This window comes from Lagopus muta, chromosome 10 (assembly GCF_023343835.1).
Source record: "Lagopus muta isolate bLagMut1 chromosome 10, bLagMut1 primary, whole genome shotgun sequence".
Taxonomy (NCBI): domain Eukaryota; kingdom Metazoa; phylum Chordata; class Aves; order Galliformes; family Phasianidae; genus Lagopus; species Lagopus muta.
Window position 1 is genome coordinate 5,329,504 of NC_064442.1, and position 22,573 is coordinate 5,352,076.

Consider the following 22,573-nt stretch of genomic DNA (forward strand, 5'->3'; position numbering starts at 1 on the left):
TTGGCAGAGATTCTCCCACATGAATAGTCCTCATTTCTTGATGAAACAAAGTAGTCTCTGGAGATGTACAACACCTTTCTATGTTATTCTGGACTTGGAGAAAAGCATTTTTTCTTACCCTTCGTTTTCAAATCAAACCTCCTTCCTTTTCATTATAGTATGACTTTCCACGTGTTCTAACAATCCTTCCATTTGAGAATGGATCAAAACTGAACTAGAAGCAACTTTTGTAGCTAAAACTAATACAATAGCAATTTTTTCAAATCCTCGGATACAATTTCTGTGTACATAATTCAAGCAATTCATTTGTGTAAAGGAAGCCCTCAGGGGTACAAATGTCAATCATCTTTTTATCAGAAGTTATAAGAGTTAATTCAGCCTGTATTTCATCACTGTACTTGAAATACATTTATAAATGGAACGTTATGAGAATCTCCAAATTTATCCTCTGCTTCCATTGCAATTATCGTAGTTACACAAGTAAAGACAGTGGTCAACATTAGAGTTTCATTTCTCAACATGCACAACTGCAACATGCAATTATTTTTGTATTTTGGATTTCTTTACTTCATAAAACAAGTGAAAGAACTGAGGACTATCTTTCACAAAAAATATTTGTCGTTTAAATGGAGGGGCGGGAAGGAGGAGTAAGGGTTTCTTCTTCAAGTTTCAGATAGCAGGACAAGGTTTAAAATACAGCCAACTTCTGTTTCAGCTTGAATTGACTTTCCTCCTCTGTGAGTCATGAATCATCACAGCGATGCAAAGTGTAAGAGCAGTGGAGGTTCTCTTTCTTCAAGAGGCTTTGGGGTCTTGTCACACTGCAAGTCCTTCTTAATTCAACATAGTTACAAAATAACTACAACTATTCTGAAGTGAAACTTCCCTCCTACACGTTCTCTTGCCTTCTCCTGCATACTACATTGAATGGTTTATTGCTTGCATTGAATCAAGAAAATTGAGAGGGTGGAGGACTCTTTTCAGTAACTTTGAAATAAAAATGTTTAGCTGCACAACTAGATTAATATCATTAAAATGCATGACATTCTGCTGAAGGACAAATTCAAGCTGTGGCTGCCAGAAACATTACTGGCATTTTACTTGCCTGGGCATCCTGGGTGTTGCTGACCTTCCCTGTTCTGACAAGGCAGAAGTTGTATGCAAAGAGCACCAGCAAAGCCAGGGGCACCATGTACAGTTCAACGCTCCATACAGTGACCATGAATACCTGGGAGAAATAAAGCAACAGAAAAGAACACATACAGGTGTTTAAAGAGAATGTGATGCAAGAAAGCCTTCCAGCCATTATCCTGATGTACACACATCCTTGAATCTCTGCTAACCTCATTCATTTCTTGTTTTGGCAAAAAAAGAAGCCTGCTTGAAAAGCATACTCATTCTATTCTGTTTGAATCCATTAGGCTGCTATTTGTTTGCTTCTCCTTCCCTTTTTTTGGTGAAGTACAAATCCATGAACATAAGGTTGGTCCAAAGGCATTGTTCACTCCTTTCTGGGACTTGCTCAAGCCTGAAAGCTTTGTCATTAATGCTAGAGCATAATAGGCCCACTTAAACCTGTCCCACTTCATCAAACCCTAATTGCCAGCAAGTCTTTCACTGACTAGAGAAGAGTTTCTTCCTCTTGTGCAACAGGAGCCATCCACCTCTTCAGTCAATCCAGGAGGTATGCTTAGCAAATGGAACTTCACCATTAATCCACTCACTCTTCTTGGCACAGCAACGCAAAGACCTTTAAGAAGGCTCTTGGCTGCATGTGACGCTTTATTTTGAGAAGGAATCTGTAATTCCATTCTCCATTTCCATATACCTGCCATTTTTCAGTAAAGCATATTCTGATTTCACTGGTTGCTTGGGGCCTCTTTATCCAGAAAAGGCATGAGTTTGCGCCTTTGGAGCAACATCTAATAAAACCCACTGACAGCAAAAGTAGAAGCCAACTTTTGAGGTTCGGTTCTGCAAACTGGATCAGTGAAACGTGTAACCATTGCGATGGGGACTTAAAAAGCATTTAACCATTTTTCAAAAACACGATACCAAGCCAAACTGCAATCTTGTCTTACAAATACCAATTATACGTGAACAGACTCCAAACTTCGTGGTTGGAAATGTAAGTTAACAAACTAAATCCAGAACTGTCATAAAATGCATGTTGTGATCCCATTTCCTCTTCTGAAGATACACAGCATTTTCAGAAGAACTGACTGACGCTGATAGAAACTTTAAGCTAAATCTTAAACAGTCTCCTTCAGAGAGTAGGCACAAAAACATTTATCAGATTTTTCTTCCCCCACATGAGTTTCAGAAGTGATCAGAAACAAGAAGTCACATTTTTGGAAAAATACAGGCAGGTGAAAGCGAGTCAGATCCTCCAGTTAACACATCTCAAACTGTCATGAGAGGGCAACTGAACTTCAGGTGATCAGAAAACTGAATCTCTAGCTCCACTAACCCTCAGCCTGAGACTCTGTATATGAAGGCAAGTCTGGCATTTGCAGAACAGGCTATTTATGGCAACATATATAGCATTATGGACCCTGGGCTCTACCCACTTCACATCAAAACACTCCTTCCCACCGCATTCCATGGGGAGAATTCACACCCCTACAAAACAGCAGCATCTGTAACTTTTAAACAAAAAGTCTTGCCTGATGTCTGACAATTGGTCAGTTAGCATCTACCAGGGGCCAGCCACAAACCAAGAGACAATGACTGTATACGTAGCCCTGCCCAAACAAAGGTCACATTTTCTAAAGCCAACCTGATTTTATCTTAACTGTTACTATGCATGGACTTAGATTGTCATCCTGTTATTGGCATCTATAGGTCAGCAAAACAATATTTGAGATATACACATTTATAAAGTGGGTTGACATCCATGAAATATAAGCCCCATACCACTGATTTGCAGCATGAGAACACAGAAAAGGATTAGATTGTAATTTCTTTTTTTATCATGCTCTTCAACACATTTACAAATTAGACAATTATACTAACAGTCACATTTCATATGTAAGCAAGGTAACAGAAAAACACGAATGTTGGCCAAGAAGATGTGATACTTGAACTCTCTTACAGGAGTCTCCAAAAAGTGTGATATCTCAAGATTAATAAACAATTATTAAGTTATTCCAGTTCCCCTGAATGTTTTGTAAGATCAAGTAAAGGTGATACCAGCTCTTGACCCACCTCAAATATAATTCTGAAGTATAAGTATCTGTTACTGCACATATCCATCCACATATACCTTGCATTTAAATAGACAGCTAAAATAGATGCACACACATATACATTTGATCCTTACGAAAGCACTTCTATGGAAATTCATATTGGTAGATAATCATTTAAAAAATTTGCTTTGGCATGTTGGAGGAGGTTGCATATACATCATCTCCTCAGGGTCTACATGAACTCACTCTTGTCTCAGCACAGCAAAGATTCCACCAGCAGTCAGCTACGCTGACTCCTTCAGGAGTCAATGAAGCCCTTGAAGAACCTTTCTTCATTCATTCAACTGCAGGACTTTCACCAATTCTAGTGCATCTGTCACCATCCTATATGATCATCACTCTGCTCTGTTGCAAGTATAATACAACCTTGCAATCACAGGTCACTTAGGCAAGATGGAAAACCAAGACCTTGGTGATTTTAGATCCAACAGTGTATTTTGTGTATTATTAAGTTTCAGGCCCTAAATAAAACTTAAAATTTAATTACAAAATCTCAGCACAGGCTCAATTGATAGCAGAAGCATACTGTTGCTTCCTTTCTAACGCTGAGTGGTTATCAGCTGCTGAGTTGTAATTCAGATGGCAACACTTAGATTGAGCTCCTTCACCTACTTAAGAAGAGTTGCTTTGCTGTTACCATTGTAATAGAGGCAACTTTCATTACTGTTACATAACACAGATACAAGACAAATTGAATTAGCTATTCAAAAATTACTTAGCCTCAGAGGTACGGGAAATGATTGCTGTGAACATACAGTACATAATAAAAGTTGAGAGGGTGTTTATACAGTAAATAGATACATTTCTGCATCCTAACCGCCTTTTCAGCAGTTCTATAGCATCAGCCAGTAAAGCAGTTCCTATATAAGAACTGCCCCCTATTTTATGATGTTGGCCCATGACACCATAGGTGGACATTGGTATGGCAGTAGAGGTTGAACCTTCCCATCAATATCCTGTTACATTTTGTTGCCATGCAGTCTGACACAATGGCATCTGACGTGGAAGTGCACATAAAGCAAAGGCGTGTCATTGAATTTCTTCATGCAGAAACAAGTTCCACACATGGACATCCATTGATTCTTGCTGAACTTCAATGGAGACCAAACAGTGGATGTGAGCACAATGAGGTAGTGGGTGGTGCTGACAGTGATATGAAAGACAGCCATATTCTGGATAGCCATGCACAGCTGTAACATCACAAATATGGGGCATTGGCTTCAATGCATTGGAAATGATAGTGGCAATGGTGAATATTGCAAAGCTTGTGCCAGGTGAGTCCCAAAATGCTCACACAAAACAGAAAGAACACTACATGCAAGTTTGTATTTCCTCCTCAGTGGTATTGGGGAAAAAGAGCTCCCGCCACATCCCTCTTAAATTATTTTCTACCAAAGCCTTTTGTCAAAACTCAAGAATGGTTCAGCTGACATACACAATGGTTATTGCAAGGATTGGTATTTTCCCAACTTCTTTTAGGCCTTAGTCTATCTTCTTGCTAACACATAGGTTGGTAGGGGAAATCATTAACAGGTTCAGATCACCTGTTCACAGAAGTCAAGGACAACATTCAAGAGCCCCTGATCCAAATGATCTATCTTGTTTTAACAATCCATACTTTATTTCTTCTTGTTTCATATCATCGTTAGACCAAATTCTGTCAAATGTAATCCATGACATCACTGACGCCTTTTGTTCTGGGCTTCATACTGTGCATAAGAAAAGTTAAAATGACAGCAGCTGATTTCTAAAATAAACATCAACAAGCAAAAAACTAGCTCTCTGTGTTACATCTTCTAATGCAATTTGAGAACATAAAAGCCTATTATCAAACTGAACAATTTAATTCACGACATTATAAAACAATTATCAAAATAGAAGCAGAAAAGAAATAGACATATCTGGAGGGGGAAAAAAGAAGAGCTCTTGACACTAATATTTAGACTAGAGTTCTACCTAGAAGAGAACATCACAGCCTTGGAGAAAAGACCACTCGATTTTAGCTGATTAATGTGCTGCTATTTCAAAGGGCCTAATAACTACAAGTTAAAGCTCTGGAGGTTTGGAAACTGTTTCATCTGAAAATCATTGAAGAGGGGTCCAACTGTTCCTGTCAAGAAGCATGGAGTTTGAACAACCACGAGAGTGGCCCTTTTGACAGCAGTACAAAAGATGAGAGAAGGCAATCTCAACTGAAAGTAAAAACAAACCTTTAGAAACACATTTCAAATCTGGTTTTTCTGCCCCTCTGGTTCCAATTTAGGATCTGACTATTAAGAACAGATTTTAGACGGGTGTCTACTAAAGTATGCCCATAAAACATTTGTCACCAGCAAACCCACAGTCAAGGGATAGAATAGTTTTAAGAGGTTTAGAAACCCAGCATTAAATGGGATTTTCTGTGCATTTTTTCTACATTTTAATTACATCTTTTTTTTTTTTTTTTTTTTTTTAGTTTAAAAAGAAAAAAAAAAAAAGGATTTTCTTGGCCTAGTAAGTCTTTCTAGAGAAGTAGCAAATGTTACGTTGTTTAATGGAATAATTCCTGAAAAACAGCAACGATGGGAAAAGGAGAGGGATGCATTCCATCAGATGGAAAAAATAAAGTGAAAGGAGATTAAATGCATGCAAGAAGCCTATGGTAAGAGGTTATTTTCTTAGGCAGTGTAGGTTCCAATGCTAATGAAATGCCTCATCAGTGCAACTGTGAAAAATATTATTTGAAACTTCAGGTTTCAAAACCACACACAATTTGACTGAACTCTAAATGACTAACAGCTTTGACAAAAGTTTCCTCTCCATTTATAAATGTGGCCTATGCAATTCAGGAAAAGTCAAGAGAAACAAATGAGCTAATGGTACTGCAAGTTATCTGTTCTCCACCAAATCAAAACACTGATTTTGATTAGAGACATAAAGACACATTTTCCTTCATTCGCAGGGAAGAGAAATTAGATATTTCTAACTTATCTCAGAGTCTTCACAAATGGACTCTGAACATTCTAGCATTTTTATTTTTTTTTAAGCTTTCAGCCCCTCTGCCCCAAAACACAGGATATCAGCCAATAACATAAGACACCGGCTCCCCAAAAGGGCATTCAAATCCCTCCAAGGCAATAAGCTTGTCAACAGCAAATTACTTTTGACAGATATTTATTCCTGCTCTTAGAAAGAGTAAAAGAGCTGAAGGAAGAGTGGACATACCTACTTACTGCAGGAAATCTATGTGCGTACATACCTGCATTTACTGAGGCATCGGCATCTCCTTGAGATACCAGGCATCATAGGTGCACTGACAGAGTGCTGAGCCTGTGTAATGGAAATCAAAGCACAGCATGCAGGGCCATGTGAATGCAGTAACCATTTCTGTGATCATGGAACGGCATGTGCATTTGATGGGGGAGAACACTGAAAAGGAACTTTCTAGCAATTAAGAAAACACGTCTAAAACAGCTCCACATGGAGGCACAGTAAACAGGGGCTGACACGTAGAAAATATTTTCCAGTAAATCTTTCCCAAAGATTTTGGTTTTGGAAGACTCCTCTGAAGTTGCACTTCACCACTCTCCCTATTACCCCCATTTCATGGAAACTACCTTGCCATACCACGCTCAGCTGAAGGCACCTACTGACCTGAGCAGAGCTCAAGCTGGTGATGAGCACTTACTCCCTCATTGTGATGCAGTAACAAAGAACATGGCAGGGAGATAAATTATACTTAAGTAAAGCAACACTGTCAGAAGAAACCTATTTACTTTAGATTCAATTTGCTTTTTGTATCCCTAGCAAAAGAACACAGAGCATCTCAACAGCAGTATGGTACATGCGTTGTACTGAGTGGGGATGACCAAAATAAAAAATGATGTGAAGGAATAGAGATCATTAAATATTTATGCCACGTTACAAATTGTCCCTCCCTGCATTGCTTCACACATCTCACGCTTTACAGTTTGCATAAAACTTGCTAGTTTTACGGCTATATCACAGAGTTTAGCCCTTCTCCATAGGTGTACTGTTGCAAGGACAAATTGTATTAGACTGCAAAAAAAAAAAAAGTAAAGGATCCACCTAAACACCCCAAAACCACATCAGAACCCCAGACTGCATGTATTAGATGCATGTCACAGCACAGAGCTGAAGATTACAAATAAAGGGTTTGCTTAAACAGCACCGTTTGCTAACATGCTACTCGCTTTTTCCAGAAGACGCCTTAGGTAACAGAAACAACATGGCTGTGTTTGCTCACACCAGCAGTCTGTGTAGGCTGAGAGCTGCTGAGCCACGTCCTGCTGCCACAGCCACATGTTCTGCCCCTGCGTGTTTCAGGTGCAGCCCCCTAAGAAAGTGACTGTCAGTGGGGTTAGCAGGAGATGCCCGATTTCCGTTCAGTGATTTATATTGCATGTGACAATGCAAGAAGGAAAACGAGTGACAGAATAAAGCCTTCAAAGTGAGACACAAAGACTGGAACTGTACTCACAAGGATCAATATTTTAAGATCAGTTTGAATACCCAAAAAACCCCCAAATCAATATTCCCTACTTCCAACAATATAAGATGTGAAACAACCAACAAAACAACCAAAACACTCCCTTAAGAACATTCAAGAAATCTCATTCTACTCAAGTCAATGTACAACGGGGCCTTTTTCTTTTTCTTTTTCTTTTTTTTTTATCACTGCCTAGTTTAGATTCTTCAGGGGGGTCGCAATTTCTTTGCTGCTGCTAGGAAGTAGAAACTCATTTGTGTTTTAAATGAAAACTGTGACTCATGCGCAATCACAGGATTCCAAGAAATGGAGCTTACAGAACAGCATGCTATCCTGCAAAAGTCGCATTGAACTCAGAAGAGTTGACAGTATTATGGTCTGTTCTCCACCATCATCTTGGGACACTGCTATTGCAGCTCAACCCAGGAAGGCTGTGATGGTACATTTCAGAATACCTGACTGCAAACACTTACAAAATGTCCCTGCTTGGATGATGATTTATGTCACTAACAAATCCAGTGGATTTATTCTTCGTTCCTAACAATGTCTGGAATCAAAATGAGAACTAAACATGAAACAACCACGCTCCACCCAACATCACCTAAAAGCAAAGGAAAGAAAGAAAAAAAGTGGTTTCTTTTCCTTTTTTTTTTTTTTTTTTTTTTTTTTTTTTTTACATTAATCAGATTAGCCTGCCTAGGAAATGAAAAACAAAATCCTTAGAGATCTTTCTTTAACAAGGGGTCAGGGAAGAACCACTTGGTTTGAGTTTATTTCACCAAACTGTGGTGGTGACTCCACCACTTCCAAGGGCAGCCTGTGCCAGAGCCCAACACACTTTCTGAGAATAAATTTCTCCCAATATCTAATCTGAACCTCTCCTGGCACAACTTAGAGCCATTACCCCACGTATATAGTCACAGAATCAGTAAGGCAAAATCATTTATATGTTTCATTGCAGATATCTGAAGATTATCTACTAAATGTCATCATGGACAACTATTCTCAACATGAAAAGCAGTGTTTGAAGGAGGAACGCTGTCTTTTTCCTTTAAGACACATACATTAAAACCCCAAAGCATACCAGTCCCCCACAAGTTCCACAGGATGCCTCCAAACAATTCTCTTGTGGCTGGGTTTCCTCTTTATCCCTAACCCAAAAAGGGGGTAATCACAATATAAACAAGCTCAACACTGCTTGTTTTGGGGTTCTATATACATGTATGTGCTATAGTTTTACAGCAAAAGACTTAAAATCTTCCCAAGCTGCAGACACTGAAGAAATAGCTGTTTGCTAGCATGCTGACTGCTCTAATTTTTCCCTCATGTTTTATCTAACATATTTTACATTTCCCGAGCCAAGTAAAATACAGCTAGAGACCCTCAAGCAACAAAGCTTAAAAATTGACGGGGGAAAAAAAAGTAACAGGGAAAAAATATTACAACAGTTTTCTATCTTTTAGGGTAGTCCACTGGGAGTCAGGAGAATAAATCTGCATGTTGTTTCTTAAGGGATAACTATGACAGACAAAGGGAATGGAGGAAGATTTTAAAACAAAGGGGAGGGGAGGCATGCCAAACAAAAATGTGCTGTTTTATATTGTAGCTAAATTAAACGGTCATTTTTATCTCTGATGATTTGGTTTGTTTATCAGTAAGACTACAGCTTAAGAATTAGTCTCATTCAGAAAGTTATGATCTATTTTCAGGGAAGGCAGGCATTATGAGAGTTAAAAGCCTGATCCTATAGTAAATAATTCTTCCAGCAAACGTCAGAAAAAATATCTGTGCTGTTTTAAAGGAAGAAAAAATGTAGGCTAATTTTATTTTATTCTGGATAGGGTGAACACCTTAAAAGGGTCATGAAAAAAATGATCATTAGCTAAGCTGATAAATGTCCACTTACCTTGGAGACGTATTTGTTAACACGGTGAGAAATACTAGCTGTAGGGGTCAGATGGTGACGTAACTGTACAGTAAGTGTAACAGGATTCAGTGGAAGCATTCTGTAACTTTGGATTATCAACACTGGGTTACGATTGGTAGCAAACAGCACACTTAAGCAATATGTTTAAAAGACTTCTTCATGTTGACAGTGAATATTGCAACTAAACGGGGAAAGAAAAAAAGGACTGTCTAATAAAGCAAACATATTTAATCAGATTTAATTCAGAATACAGCAGCAGGAGGATCACACATTGTGTTACTTCCTTGGCAGTTGCCAGCTATGGCATGGAAAAAAAACCAAGGTGCACTAAACCCACATAGGGAGGTGCTTGCACTCAGAGAATCATTAGGGTTGGAAAAGACCACTAAGATCATCCAGTTCAACCACCAACACATCACCATCGTGCCCACTAACCACATCCTTCGGTGCCACAAATGTTTCAGAACTGCCTAGCACCCTCTTCTCCATGCTCCCAGCCCCACTGCTGCTTCCAGACTGAAACAGAATAGAAGGACCAAAGCACTGCTTTTGCTTTCTTAGCTGTGGGCTTTGGTTTGTTTTGTTACAGGGAGAGATGTTACTTAAGTAGGAGAGCAAAAACTGTAGCTGAAACCCAGCCCTCCCCACATCTCACACGCACACTGGGTGCTCAGAACAGAGAGAACCATCAAAACACACATACAATTTTTGCAAGTTCACAACCTTCAGAGAGACAAAACTGCTGCATTACAGGACAAACACGTGGAGATGGCTGGGATACCCCCTGGAATTACATCCTAAATATGTCACGATTGTAAATCAGCAACAACAGCAGAGATGCAAAAAAATAAAAAAAATCCTAAGCACTGACAATGTGATGGTCCAATAGATATTTATCCCTAACAGACCAAGAGAATCTTGCTTTCCAAAACACACAACAATATAGGGGAAAAAAAAAAAAGTCGCAAGACTCTTGCAACTTCAGGCAGCTGTTCAGGTAAAACTAAAGCCAGAAGACTGTTTATTTTAATAAAGCTATTACACGTGCAGCTCCAAATTAGGAATGGCAGGAGACTAGGGGATGCCGAAACCATCACCACCTGTTTGCCCTGAAAATCAATTAAAGTCACACTATCGCAGCAATCCCTTCTTAGCTAATAAAAGTTATACAGCTTCAATGTGCGACTTGAGGTGCTTTGTGGGAATGTGCCTGAAATCCAAAGCCTTGGTCTCGTGTTACTTTGATAGTAAACACAGCTATGAAGTAACCGCTGTAAAACTTGCCTTTTTGGGGTTAGAGAAGGTGTTAGGGGAAAAAAGATCCTGAACTGCTGTTTTGATGCAGTGGATTGAACTAATATTCAGTAAATTCTAACAATCCAGCCAAGAACATTATATAGAGTTTTAAATAGGAGAAGACTGAAGTCCTTTATAACACATGCCTGTTCAACATATTCTGTGCTGCAGAACAGATCCAACTTTACAAGTTGAAAGCAAGGGCAGTTGAGACATCCCAAGTGTTTTAGTAATTAAACGAATATGCATAATGAACCATATGCCCAAAGGGCCTGTTCTTCATGTGGGCCAGATTTTTGTTTGAATTTTTAATTTTTATATACAGATGAAACATTTCATGTAATATAGCAACAGTGCAAAGGAACATGCTATGCAGGAAAGGAAGGAGGAACTACCCATGTGAGAACGACCAGAATACACTTGATGAATTCTGCTCCTCAATTTCCGATTCAGAGCCAAGAGGGTTTTTTCTTCCACAAAAAAAAAAAAAAAAAAAAAAAAAAAAAAAGGAAAAAAAAAAGGAAAAAAAAAAAAGCTTTTCTCCTTTGAACAGCTGTATTAGTCATCTGCTCGGAGTCTAGAAAGGATGCTTTAAATTTATATATTTACATAGGTCATATTTAGATATTTTTATGCGTGAAATGGATTATATGTACCAACAAGACTAGCAAAACCACTGACACTATAGGATTCAAAAGCTTCCAATCCACAGGAAAAAAAAAGCCTACAGGATGGTCCTGTTTGATAGGACCTGAGGCTTGAACAGCACCATAACAGCACATCTGTCTATCAAGCAGACCTGGAACATTTTTCTGAAAAATGGGTGCAATTCCTCTCTTGTTACAGTAATGTTATTCTACTGTGAACATTATGATATCACGGCCTTCTTGCAGAAATATTACATGTTCCAGGTTTTCCTGGGGTTGAACCATCTCTCTCCTTTCCTAGTCACATTCACCCTTTCTCATCCCTTACTTTTAAAGTGCAGGAGAAGCATCCATGCCAAACAGAATCCATTGCAGTAGGTCGGTGCTCTAAACAAACAACAAAACCATTCGGTGCTTCCAGCTGATTTTCAAATATCTAGACAGCAGAAAGATATCCTCTTTCAAGTGGTTCTCATCCATTGGACAAATGTCTATTTTGTTTTGTAAAACCCTGTGCTGAGGCCACGAACTTGTCTCTGCCAACGCACCAGTTACGCAGCAGGAAAGTTTTTCCGCAGGAGCCTTCCTTAGTGAATTTTTGCATTCAAAAATTTTTGTATTTTGTATTTTTGGGCTCTGCAAACCAAGGGAAACCAAAATCCTTGTCACATTTGTTGAGCGAGAGGAAAAGTTTGGGATAAGCAGCAATGGCTAACTCAGACTGTGGCACTGCACAGCTCTATAACACGCAGCATAACAGCAGCTATTCCCTGCACTGGCTTGGCTCCATAGAGATCCAGTTGGGAAACATCAGCTGCGCTATAAGAAATGCAAACAATCACCTGAATCGCTTTGGAATGAGAGATTGGCTTTTCATCAGACTCAATGAGTTCAAGTTTTCGTGGGACTTCAGGAGTTCCCCTTGGCCACGTTTAAACCGAATGGCCCGTGAGATCAACCCTGCTCCCACTACCAAAAGTATTTAAAACCGGAATTAAAAAAACAAAGTTCTAAATAGAGGCATCCGTTGCTCTCAACCCTAACTCCGGGTTTTTACTTCTGACACCGCCTGGCTGACGTGATCGAGTGATCTCGGCGGAAAGACAGATAAACTTCAACGGCTGTCGGAAGACAAAAATTGACATGGAGCGTCACCTTTTCCAACTGTTCAAATCCTTTAAGGAAGTGTTGGAGCAATTAGAAAGGGAGTCTAATCTTTGCAGAGTGCATTAACACTCTCCGACCTCTCAGACAATAGATCAGACCTTAGACACATAATGCTTCCCTAAGGCTTTTTAAGCAGAGCATTTGATCTCATAGTCACTCCCTATGTGTTGCTATAGGTATCAGTGCGTAAGACAGTATTCACTGGGCACTGAAGGACCACTATCTGTACTGGTATTCTAATTTTAAAATAGCAGGAAAGCCATTGCAGTGCATACACTCACAGCTACTACTTCCCACGAGAAGAAAAAAAAAGGAAAAAAAAATAAAGCAATCCAGAGTAGCCCTGCAAAATGTCTTCATTTTTAATAATCTCGTATTTCCTTTCTGTCACCACTGTTTACTTCCCAGCTTTGCAATATAAATCTATCTTAAAAGGCGTACATTAGTTCTTCATTTGTAGAAACAGTTATCTGATAATAATTTCAAAATACTCCATTTCTTTAGCCCCTGTGGAGGGACTTGAGGGAAAGGAAGACAGCTCTAGTTTATTAAGGAAATTGAAATACATCATTGCAAATAATTTTCCCAAATGTGTGCAATAAAGTATCTGGGGATGTTTTCTTAACTGCTAGAACAAGTCACCATCTAATTCCTGACGGGCATTGCTCCTGACGGGCAAAAACAAAAAAAATACGTAATTGAGACAGTGATATTAGCATTTCTCATTTAATATTCTAAACATTTTAAGAAAATTTTGCTCAGCGCATTTTTCTAATGGAATCAGAGCTCCTTGCCATCACTTTCTGACAGAGGCCACGTCTGAACACTCCTCACGAGGACGATGCAAAACGGGATTTTACAAAGAACTGAATTGCCACCCACTGCTAAATCAGGGGTCGGAGGTCTTTCTTCTCCCCATGCCGTGGATTTGATGTACAACGCTAGCTAAGAACACTTTATATTTATTTACGAATAGTTTGCATTAGCTGCAGGACTTTGTTTCACTTTTCTAGAACTACAGAAAGTGCCTTTTGTGAAGTCCTTGCATTACAAATGCTTCTTGCTGCTGTTTAAACGTGTACCTCAAATTTGCCGAGCCAAGTGCATCAAAAATGACAAAAAGGTCATGTATAGCTAGTATATTTAAAAAGAAACAAGTCTTCAAAGTCAAAGTGTAATGCAGTTATTTCTAATCTGAACAAACAATAGGCTACATCTAATGAAAGTTGACAATTGGCTCTGATACAAAGCTGTGCAGCTCCTCTGTTCCATTAAAAGATGAAAGCTGAAGGAAAGTACAGAAGACAGCGACTTCTCTCAAAAAGCAAGCAGAAAGTTCTGCATCTCAACTAGCAGAGCAGATAAAGGCTGTTTTGTTGTTGTTTTTGTGGACACTTCTGCTCACATATGGCACTCATCTCTCATTAAGCATGCTGGTGCTCCGCGGGTAAAGTTAATGCTAAAATAAAATAGCATATTAGAGTGGTACAAAACACCGTATGCCCTACATATTTACTAAAATCACAGCACAGCATTTGAAACAAAAAAAAAGCACCTGCCACCAAGCTAAGCTTTACTACAATGTGGATGTCACCATTAAGACTTATACACTAAATTCTAATGAAGCAGGGAGAAAGGAAATCAAAACTCAGGGATGCTACTGGTGCCAGTCTAATTAGTTTGACTACTGCAGCAGTAAAGAATTAATAATCAATAGGACTAACTTTTAAAAATAGATTTCTGGGATTCTGCAGTTAAAAAAAAAAAAACAACAAATAATATTCTGACATAGGATACTTTTATTATGATTTTTATCCTTCAACAACCTTATGTTCCACACCCTAGAAACGTCCCAGTTGCTTAAGACCATCCTCAGTCAGAGCAGTTCTTAGTTGCTAGTGAAAAGAAGTAAAACTAAAGAGAATAGGCTGAAAAAAATGTCTTTCCTCAATAGCGTCTGCACTAATCCTCTTTTATTCTCAGATCCTGTAAAGGATCCAACTCTTTCTCATTTAAAAAAAAGTAGTAGAGTGCTTTCAGAGAAACCCCTCAAGGTGCATCTGTCTCCATCATAAAACCAAAACATTGCGTTACCTTCAAACATGAAATTTCTTCCAGTTGTCAACATTTCTGCAACTAGTGTTAGATTAGCGCCGAGAGAACGAGAGAATTGAATTAAAAATAAAATAGTTCAAGCAAGAAGAAGGAAAACCTGACAGAAAAATCTGACAAAAGCAGGAGCGTCAGAGCCGGCTCATTCATGAGAGGCCATCGCCACCTACAGGATTTTCCTCCTCTTCGGAAATGCTGTTGCTCATATTGGAGCAGGACTTACTTTCTAACCCATGTTAAATAACAGAAGTTTGCAGAAGTCGACAGAGTTGGGGTGACTTCCCATCACATATGGGAATCCCCTACATACTTCTCTACTAATTCTCTTGTTACAGATGAGTAAAACGTGACTATTTCCAGGGAATGAGCTGTTTTAAGATTATATAATTTTTATGTGCTATAAATAAAGGATTTGCCTTTTTTAGAGAAAAAATAAAAACCACGAAGTATTGACAAGGTTACTCCATCAACAACAAGGGAAATAATAGTCAACATCTACAACCTTCCTGTAAAACTGAGTTCTTTAAAGTACTAAGAGATGCTGGGTCAAAGTAATGTGAACGAGACCAAACCAAGCAGACCCTCACTGAAAGAAAAATCAATGCACCTGAATTCTGGTGGGGGGAAAGCACACTAAGAAAGTAGGATAATTCTTACCTTTAATGAAAATTTCATTTCCTAATAGACATTATGGACTTTTTTTCCCCTCTCAACTTCTCCACTATCTTACATCAAGAACAGCAGACGCTTGGCCTGAGCTGATACCTTTTCCCATACAGTTTGTATTGTGCACAGCCCTATGCAACTAAGGGAATTCTATGCATAAGCTTCTGAAACTCGGCTATTTCCAGTAGCAGTGAGCAAGTAGTTTCTCTCCCACACTCCTGCTCAACACGAGTCTTTCTCAGACACGTCCCTCTCTGAACTTCAAGTACAAACTTTTACCATTGTTTCAATAATTTCTAATCTGCTAATAAATTGAACTTCCAGAAAAAGCAAAGGCATATGGGAAAACAAGCGGCTGGTTCCTGATATGGCAAATCAACAATTTATGACAAAATAAACTGGCAAAAAGAAAGAAAAATTTCTGCTTTTTTTTTTTTTTTTTTCCCAATCTATTCTTTGATTGATAGGAAATGCACATCACTGCTTTCTCACAAAATCAGAAGATGCTGGACACTTTATGTGAAGTTCCTCTAAGGAATTTGAAACAAGAAAAAGAACTGCAGAAAAGCCAACTTTCAGGCAATGTGCAGTTCAGTCTTTCCCAGATGTTTTGCACCAAGTTCCCAATGTTGGGATGGAGATTTGTATTCTGAGTTAATTTCAACTTTGAAAGTGAAGGAACTCACGCCATCTTTCTGGACAGCAAATTTCATCTTTATAAAACAATTAAAACCCAAGGACAAAAAAAAAAAAGCAATTTAATGCTAATCTGTGTCTAGATTAATAAATGGAAGCACACAGCAGATCTGTTAACGCGTGGTTGGAAACAGGAGCTCAGCAATGTTGGACAAACAAATAAAGCCAACAACAGGCTGGATTTTACCCTGCTGGAAAAAAAAGCAAAACAAATGCAATATATACGAAATAAATAGAAAACGTACAAAGCATTATAAGAGCAACAATCATCTCTAACAAAACTTCAGGACTTCAAAAAACACAAGACGTTATATATTAAAAAAGAAAGAGCTTCATAAATCAAACAGCTAAAGTACAATACAATATAGCAAACTCCAGCCAGACCACAGAGAGGGCTCTTTCTTCATAAACATCAGATCAGGCAGCTAAAATTATTACCAAAGCTCTCTTGTAACTGTCACCTGTGGTGGGTATAATTACAGGCTACTGCTGCAAGCACGCCCACGTCATATGGCAATAAAAGGACCTATAGCTTGCCAAGACCAGGCAGACAATGGAGAACATGCACCACCTGACGAGAGCCCAAAAAGATCAGCCAGGGAGACTAATAAAAATGACAGCTTAGAAACAAACGACAAAGCTTCAGCCACAAAAAAAAAAAAAAAGGCAATATCAAATTAGCTGGGAATGCAAGCACTGAGCAGAGTTCTCCAACAGGTCACAACTCGAGCAGAAAGCCGGTCGGAACTGTTTTCAGATGCATTTAGCTCAGGTTTTAGCTATAGAGAGCCCCTTTTCTCCTTCGTACTTTTTTTAATTAAGCAAAATGTTGGCACATTTGGGGTTGGCTTTGTGGGCTGTCATTAGACAGCCAAACAGATGAAAACGAGCTATTTCTAACTCTGCTCCGGAGGCAGATAGATAACATATGTTAATACGGACACCTTCTAAGGATACATCTACACATTGTAACAAAGCTGAAATCCTTCCACATTGCCTTTTAATCCCTTGCTGGATGCCCGCATGCACGTTCCTACTGACCAGCTGTAGAGAAGCTTGGCTTATGGCAGAATTGGGCTTTTAACTTAACAGTCTGACCATAAAGTTTAAAGCGCACAAGCGATGTATTAAAAGGCTTTGTCATCGAGTAACAACATAATGCAATTACAGGAAGAGGGGGAGGCAGAGATACAGGGGTCTGAGTGAGGACTGAGTGAGAATGCAATGCATACAAGTATGCTGTACGCAGCACAAGAAAGTGCAGCTATTGAAGCTCCCCAACCCCCAAAAAGCAAGGGACTCGCCATAGAGAGCAAGTGACTTGGTAAGCAGTCCCAGAAGAGATGACTAGTATTCCTCAGATTCCTTTTTTGTTGCTGTTTTTTTGTTTGTTTTGGTAAAAAGAAACTCCCTGAACTGTTGAGCTTGAGACTCAGACCACCTCGCCTCTGCAAAGTTAAATTAAGGATCTTCGTATCAGTCTCTGCTATGCCCCATCCCATTCCGACTCCAAAGCTTCAAACTTTGTTTTTTAAATCTTGTTTATAGTGCTGTCAAGCCTCTAAGTAGTTATTTCCCTATTAACTTTGTCCTTGTTTGTTCTTGCATTTTTGAAAGAGCTGGAAATAACATGTGTTTACTTTGCTGTGCGGCTCTCAGCATCACCAATACTGCTGTTGCTATTCCAGGAATTTTAACTGCTGCAGCAAAGCCTGGGATCTCAGGCTTCAACCGTATCCTCCTAAAGCACAGAAGGATAATACTGGAAATGTAAAAACTGCTGGGAGAAATGCAAAACCACCTCCTTTAATTGCATAGAGAAGCCCGTTTCTCATCCGAGCTGTTACTTGCATGTGTCAGGTAACGTGCTTGTAACAGCTTCGTGTGCACAAACACTGGATTTTCACAGGCACTGCCATGATCAGCGTGGAGGAAGCAGGATGTAAACATTTCCTCTGTCATTAGAAAAATGCTTTTACAGGGATATATAATAGCCCGAAATAAAAATACATCTCTGATCCAGCCCTTTCACGGGAATTCAAGACAATAATTTGAGAGGTGTACCTTTGCCAGGGATTCGCAGAGGGAAAGAGCAGAGGAAATACTAGGGGCTCTGAAAAATTAGTTGCTAGGTCAAATTCTTGAAACCTTGCCTCTGACTGCTCCTCCAGCACTATCTCTAGTCTTCAATATGAAAAAGGAATTCTATCACAGCGATGTTTCTCAGCCTCCCTATTTAAAAAAGGGACTGCATCCACTCCTCTGCCGACTGATTCTTCAAAACAGCAAAACACAAGCTGTAAGTGGGCTGAGAAAAGCCCTCAGCAAAAACTCTACAGTAAAGCCCAAGTGAGGCCATCTCTTTTGCATTAATACTTTTATTTTTTTAAAGCAGCTTCTTTTCCAAGTTCCCTATTCAGTGTTTGAAGAATACTCATTCTTCTCTCTTTAGGATTACATCTATTCATTTTATTTTGCTTTTTAATGTGGAGACATTTTAATCTACCATTACTTTAATGCTGTTCCCAAATAGTTTAGGAACAATGATTTATATTTCATCTTCAGCTACAAGAATTAAAGAAAGAGAGAACAAAAAGACTATACCATTCTCATTGGTTACACATGTAGTAGTGGGACGGTTTGGCTTGTCCTTTGTATCAGAGAACTGCCTGCTCAAACTCAGTGGGCTGCTCAAGTAGCATATAAAAATTTGGGGAAGGTAATGTAAGAGTTATATGTTCCTTCAACTCCCTGCAGGTTAATTGTTACCACCTATTGGTAATTCATGCATGAATTCTTGGTGAAACTTATATTCTATCTTTCGCTTGGTTGGCCAAGGTCTGAGAGATGCTTGGCAACACTCAGACTCTATCCTCAGTTGTTTGAATGTCATTGGTCTCATTTCTCCGTAGATTTCTCGTGTTGCAAAGCAACACATGACTTAAACTGGATGTTCTACCAGTATTCTGTTGTCATGTCCAGTGCGGCATTATATTTAGTACAAACAGGATTAGAACATTTTGCTTGGAAAAGTCTCAGCATAACATTCAGAAGATGCTTGCCCGTATGCAGAATAAAAGATCCACCTCAAGCTAATTTCAGAATACTTAAATTTTGAGTTAACAAACATCGTTCCTGAGGGAAAAGTATATTCCCCTCCTACTGATGCACAGTTAGTGATTTTAGAAGCCACTGTCAACAAGCTCTCAGCCTTTCGTCTTTAGGTCATGAGTATAAATATAGCCCAACTCAAAGGGGGATTAAAAATTATTCATGTCTACTAAGATGGCTGGTGTCTCCTCTACAAGATGTGTTTAACTGGGCTCAGATCCAGCTCCCATATCACAAACTTAAGTGGCTGCACATTAAAGGGCATGCTAAGCACTGCCCCAACGTACGTGAGCTGCTGAGCTCATGGGTTGAACTTTCCATGTTATCCAAGGGTAGGACCAACACAATCTGGTAAAGTGCAGTCCCAGCCAGCGTCCCCCATGGCTCTCAAAGCCCCAACTGGCTAATGCCAGAAAGTTGGGCATCCTCCAGCTCCTTCTGATTTACAGAAAGGTTTGAAGCTCTGAACTGGAGAGGGTGCCAACATCCCACCTCTCCAGAAAAGAGTACAAAAGCTTACGTGTGGGTTTGCTGTTGCGTCCATAGCTCCCAGCAGCTCTGCTGGACATCTCAAATCCCAATGCTTCCCTACCCCTGAATTAGCTGGCTTTTGGGAAACCCAAACACTCCAAAATGGTTCCATGCCTGTCATTTTCCCAGCTGTGCACCATTAAATAACTACAGACAGTTTGACCAGAAACTCCACATTTTAACCACAATTACACTGCATCATCATATATTCCTTCCCTGTGATGGTAGTATCCCATATAAAATAATTACCCTGTAATGTCACCGCAAAATAAAATAAATACTGCCCATGCATGCTGTTCACTGGTCTGGCTACTAGCTAGGGCAGAGCTTGAAATACAGCTCCCACCTGTACTACCCTGGCAACAGCCCTGATTAGCAGAGGCCTGAACCTGATGCAGGGGGACACATCACCAGTAAAAATGAAGTATTCTGGCAGGGGTTCATGTGCAGGGACCCTGAAGCACACTGCCAGCAAGTGCTGCCAGTCACACCTGAAGTGCCACAGCGGCTGCTTCCCCATCGTTTGCCTGAACATGTCGATGTCTCGCATCTATCACACAAACTTCACCAAAATACATATATATGATCGTAAAAAATTCCAGTCAATATATCCTTTCAATCTGCTCTGGATTATAGTTGGTTGGTTTTTTTGTTGTTTTGTTTTTTCTTTTTCTTTTTTTTTTTTTTAAGCAATTACTGTAATTTCATTAAATGACATAATTACCATTAATTCAGAGGAAAACTGTCAATAAAAGGTGTAATTACGTTGTATAAAATCACAAGCACAACGTTCAACGATGCATAATTCCTCACGAAAATCATTCTTGTGACTAAAATTAAGTCTTAAAATATTTTTAAAATACATATTGTGCAGTAGAAATGATTAAGTTCTGATTATGGACTTCTACAACCAACTTGGTAAGAAGAGGGAGAAGAGCAAGCAGAGAGGTCATGCAACTAGAAGGTAGAAGCAGGCATTCAGCTTGGAAGCATATTGGAAAGGTAACACAAGTTTTCATATCAACAAGTGGGAAAAGCAAACAACTTATTATGACATGGATATATGAGTTGATATGTAAGCAGACATTCCCTCAGGCACATTTCACCTTGCAGCTCCTGTTTTTTGGGCACCGTTAACACAGTGCAGAAGTGATGCCTCAACGAAGAAAGGTGACAAAAAGAAGGAGCGAGGTGGACAAAGCTAACACCACAATATTTGCTTGGGAAACCAGGAACAAATTGTTCAGGGTATGATATGGGGAGTGCTAGGCACACAAACAGAACCATAAAGGCATACACTACAGTATGTTTTGGAACACCTTCAAAAGAAAGCCCCTTTTGAGGAGTATGTTCCATGGAGTACATGATGGAGAACACACAAAGACTTAAGATCTCTCCCAGTAGAAGAACACTGTTAACATTACAGCAACACTTTCTGCAAGTGCCTATTTAGCCAGTATATCAACATATTAGCTTGGGATGACACATAAATAGGTGAACATGACGATAGCATTTTTCTCATCCGCTTGGGTCCTGCCTGCCATTTCCTCTCTCTTTTTCTTTTGTGTGCCCCAACGTAGCAGCAAACATCCTTGTTGTACTTGGAAGCTGTCAGTACTAACAGGCAAGGAGGTGCACTGTAATGAAGACTAAAACAGCAAGGTGCAAGATATCATGCGAGCTCCTATTGCAATGCTTTTGATTAATTCTTACAAATATTTTCTCCCAGCTGAGTGAGGAGCTTTGTGCACCTTCCCCACCTCTGGTTTCTAGTGCCAGATACAAGCAGGATGTTACTAAGAACAGCATGGTTCAGGGCAAGCTGATTCTAAGAAAGTATTCGTAAGTTGCTTGGTGGAGGACAGTGATTTTAAAAATGACTTATTTTAACATACTTTTTTTTTTTAACTGTTAAAGACTGGATTACAGGTACACGTCAGGGCAGTGGGGTATAGCACCTATCTTGCTGTGTATATATTTTCCCAACTATGAATGCACATCCTGGAAACAGCAAAAGATAGGGTATTAACACTTCATTATAAATGCCTAAATGGAATCACTGCCATGTGGAAAAGATCAAATACACTTAACTTCTGGTTTGTAGAAGAAATCTGCTTGTATTATCCTTAGTAGTGCATTTTATTCCCTTCCCACTACCCACTTCCTGTAGGAAACCAGGAGCATTATGTTACCCAGTAAAGATGTTAACATCTGTAACTTGTAACGTACCACTTCTTTTGTTCATCTTCCTTTTCACCTTGAATGAATTCCTTTTTCTGTGGACCCACTTTCCCAGATTCTTATTTTTATACCTTTCTACCACTTACAAACTTTTCCTAAGTCCAGAAAAACAAACTTCACAGCCTTAATTCACAAGTTATTTATTTCCTGACGGAGAAAATCTCCTGAGCACATGGTTAGGTTCCTGTTTAACAGTGATGGAACAGTGTTGGCACTGGGATTTTACCTATGTCCCTACTACCTTTGCAGCCTGTGTGTACAACCATACAATTCCTTGCACAATCATGTAGATTTCTTTCACAACATGGAGAGAAGTTTCAGAGCTACCAAATATTGCAAACAAACATGCATGCATAGCAGCTCCAACTCTTTCCAGAAAGCCACCATCTTAAAGCCCAAAGGGCAAGGCTAGGTTGATTTAAGTTTTCTTTCTCTGAGCACT

General features: G+C 39.3%; 1 protein-coding gene across 15 annotated transcripts in view; it reads right to left on the bottom strand.

Moving 5' to 3' along the window:
• The window catches only part of MCTP2 (multiple C2 and transmembrane domain containing 2), a 142,232-nt gene that overhangs the window by 19,227 nt on the left and 100,432 nt on the right, over positions 1-22,573 (bottom strand). For all 15 annotated transcript variants that reach the window (XR_007379170.1, XR_007379171.1, XM_048956634.1 and 12 more), the window contains one exon: positions 1,106-1,228. Coding sequence is in view for 13 of the 15 variants with exons in the window: in XM_048956634.1 (XP_048812591.1) it covers positions 1,106-1,228 (123 nt within the window). In the remaining 2 variants the exon portion in view is untranslated. The remainder of the gene's footprint in view (positions 1-1,105; positions 1,229-22,573) is intronic.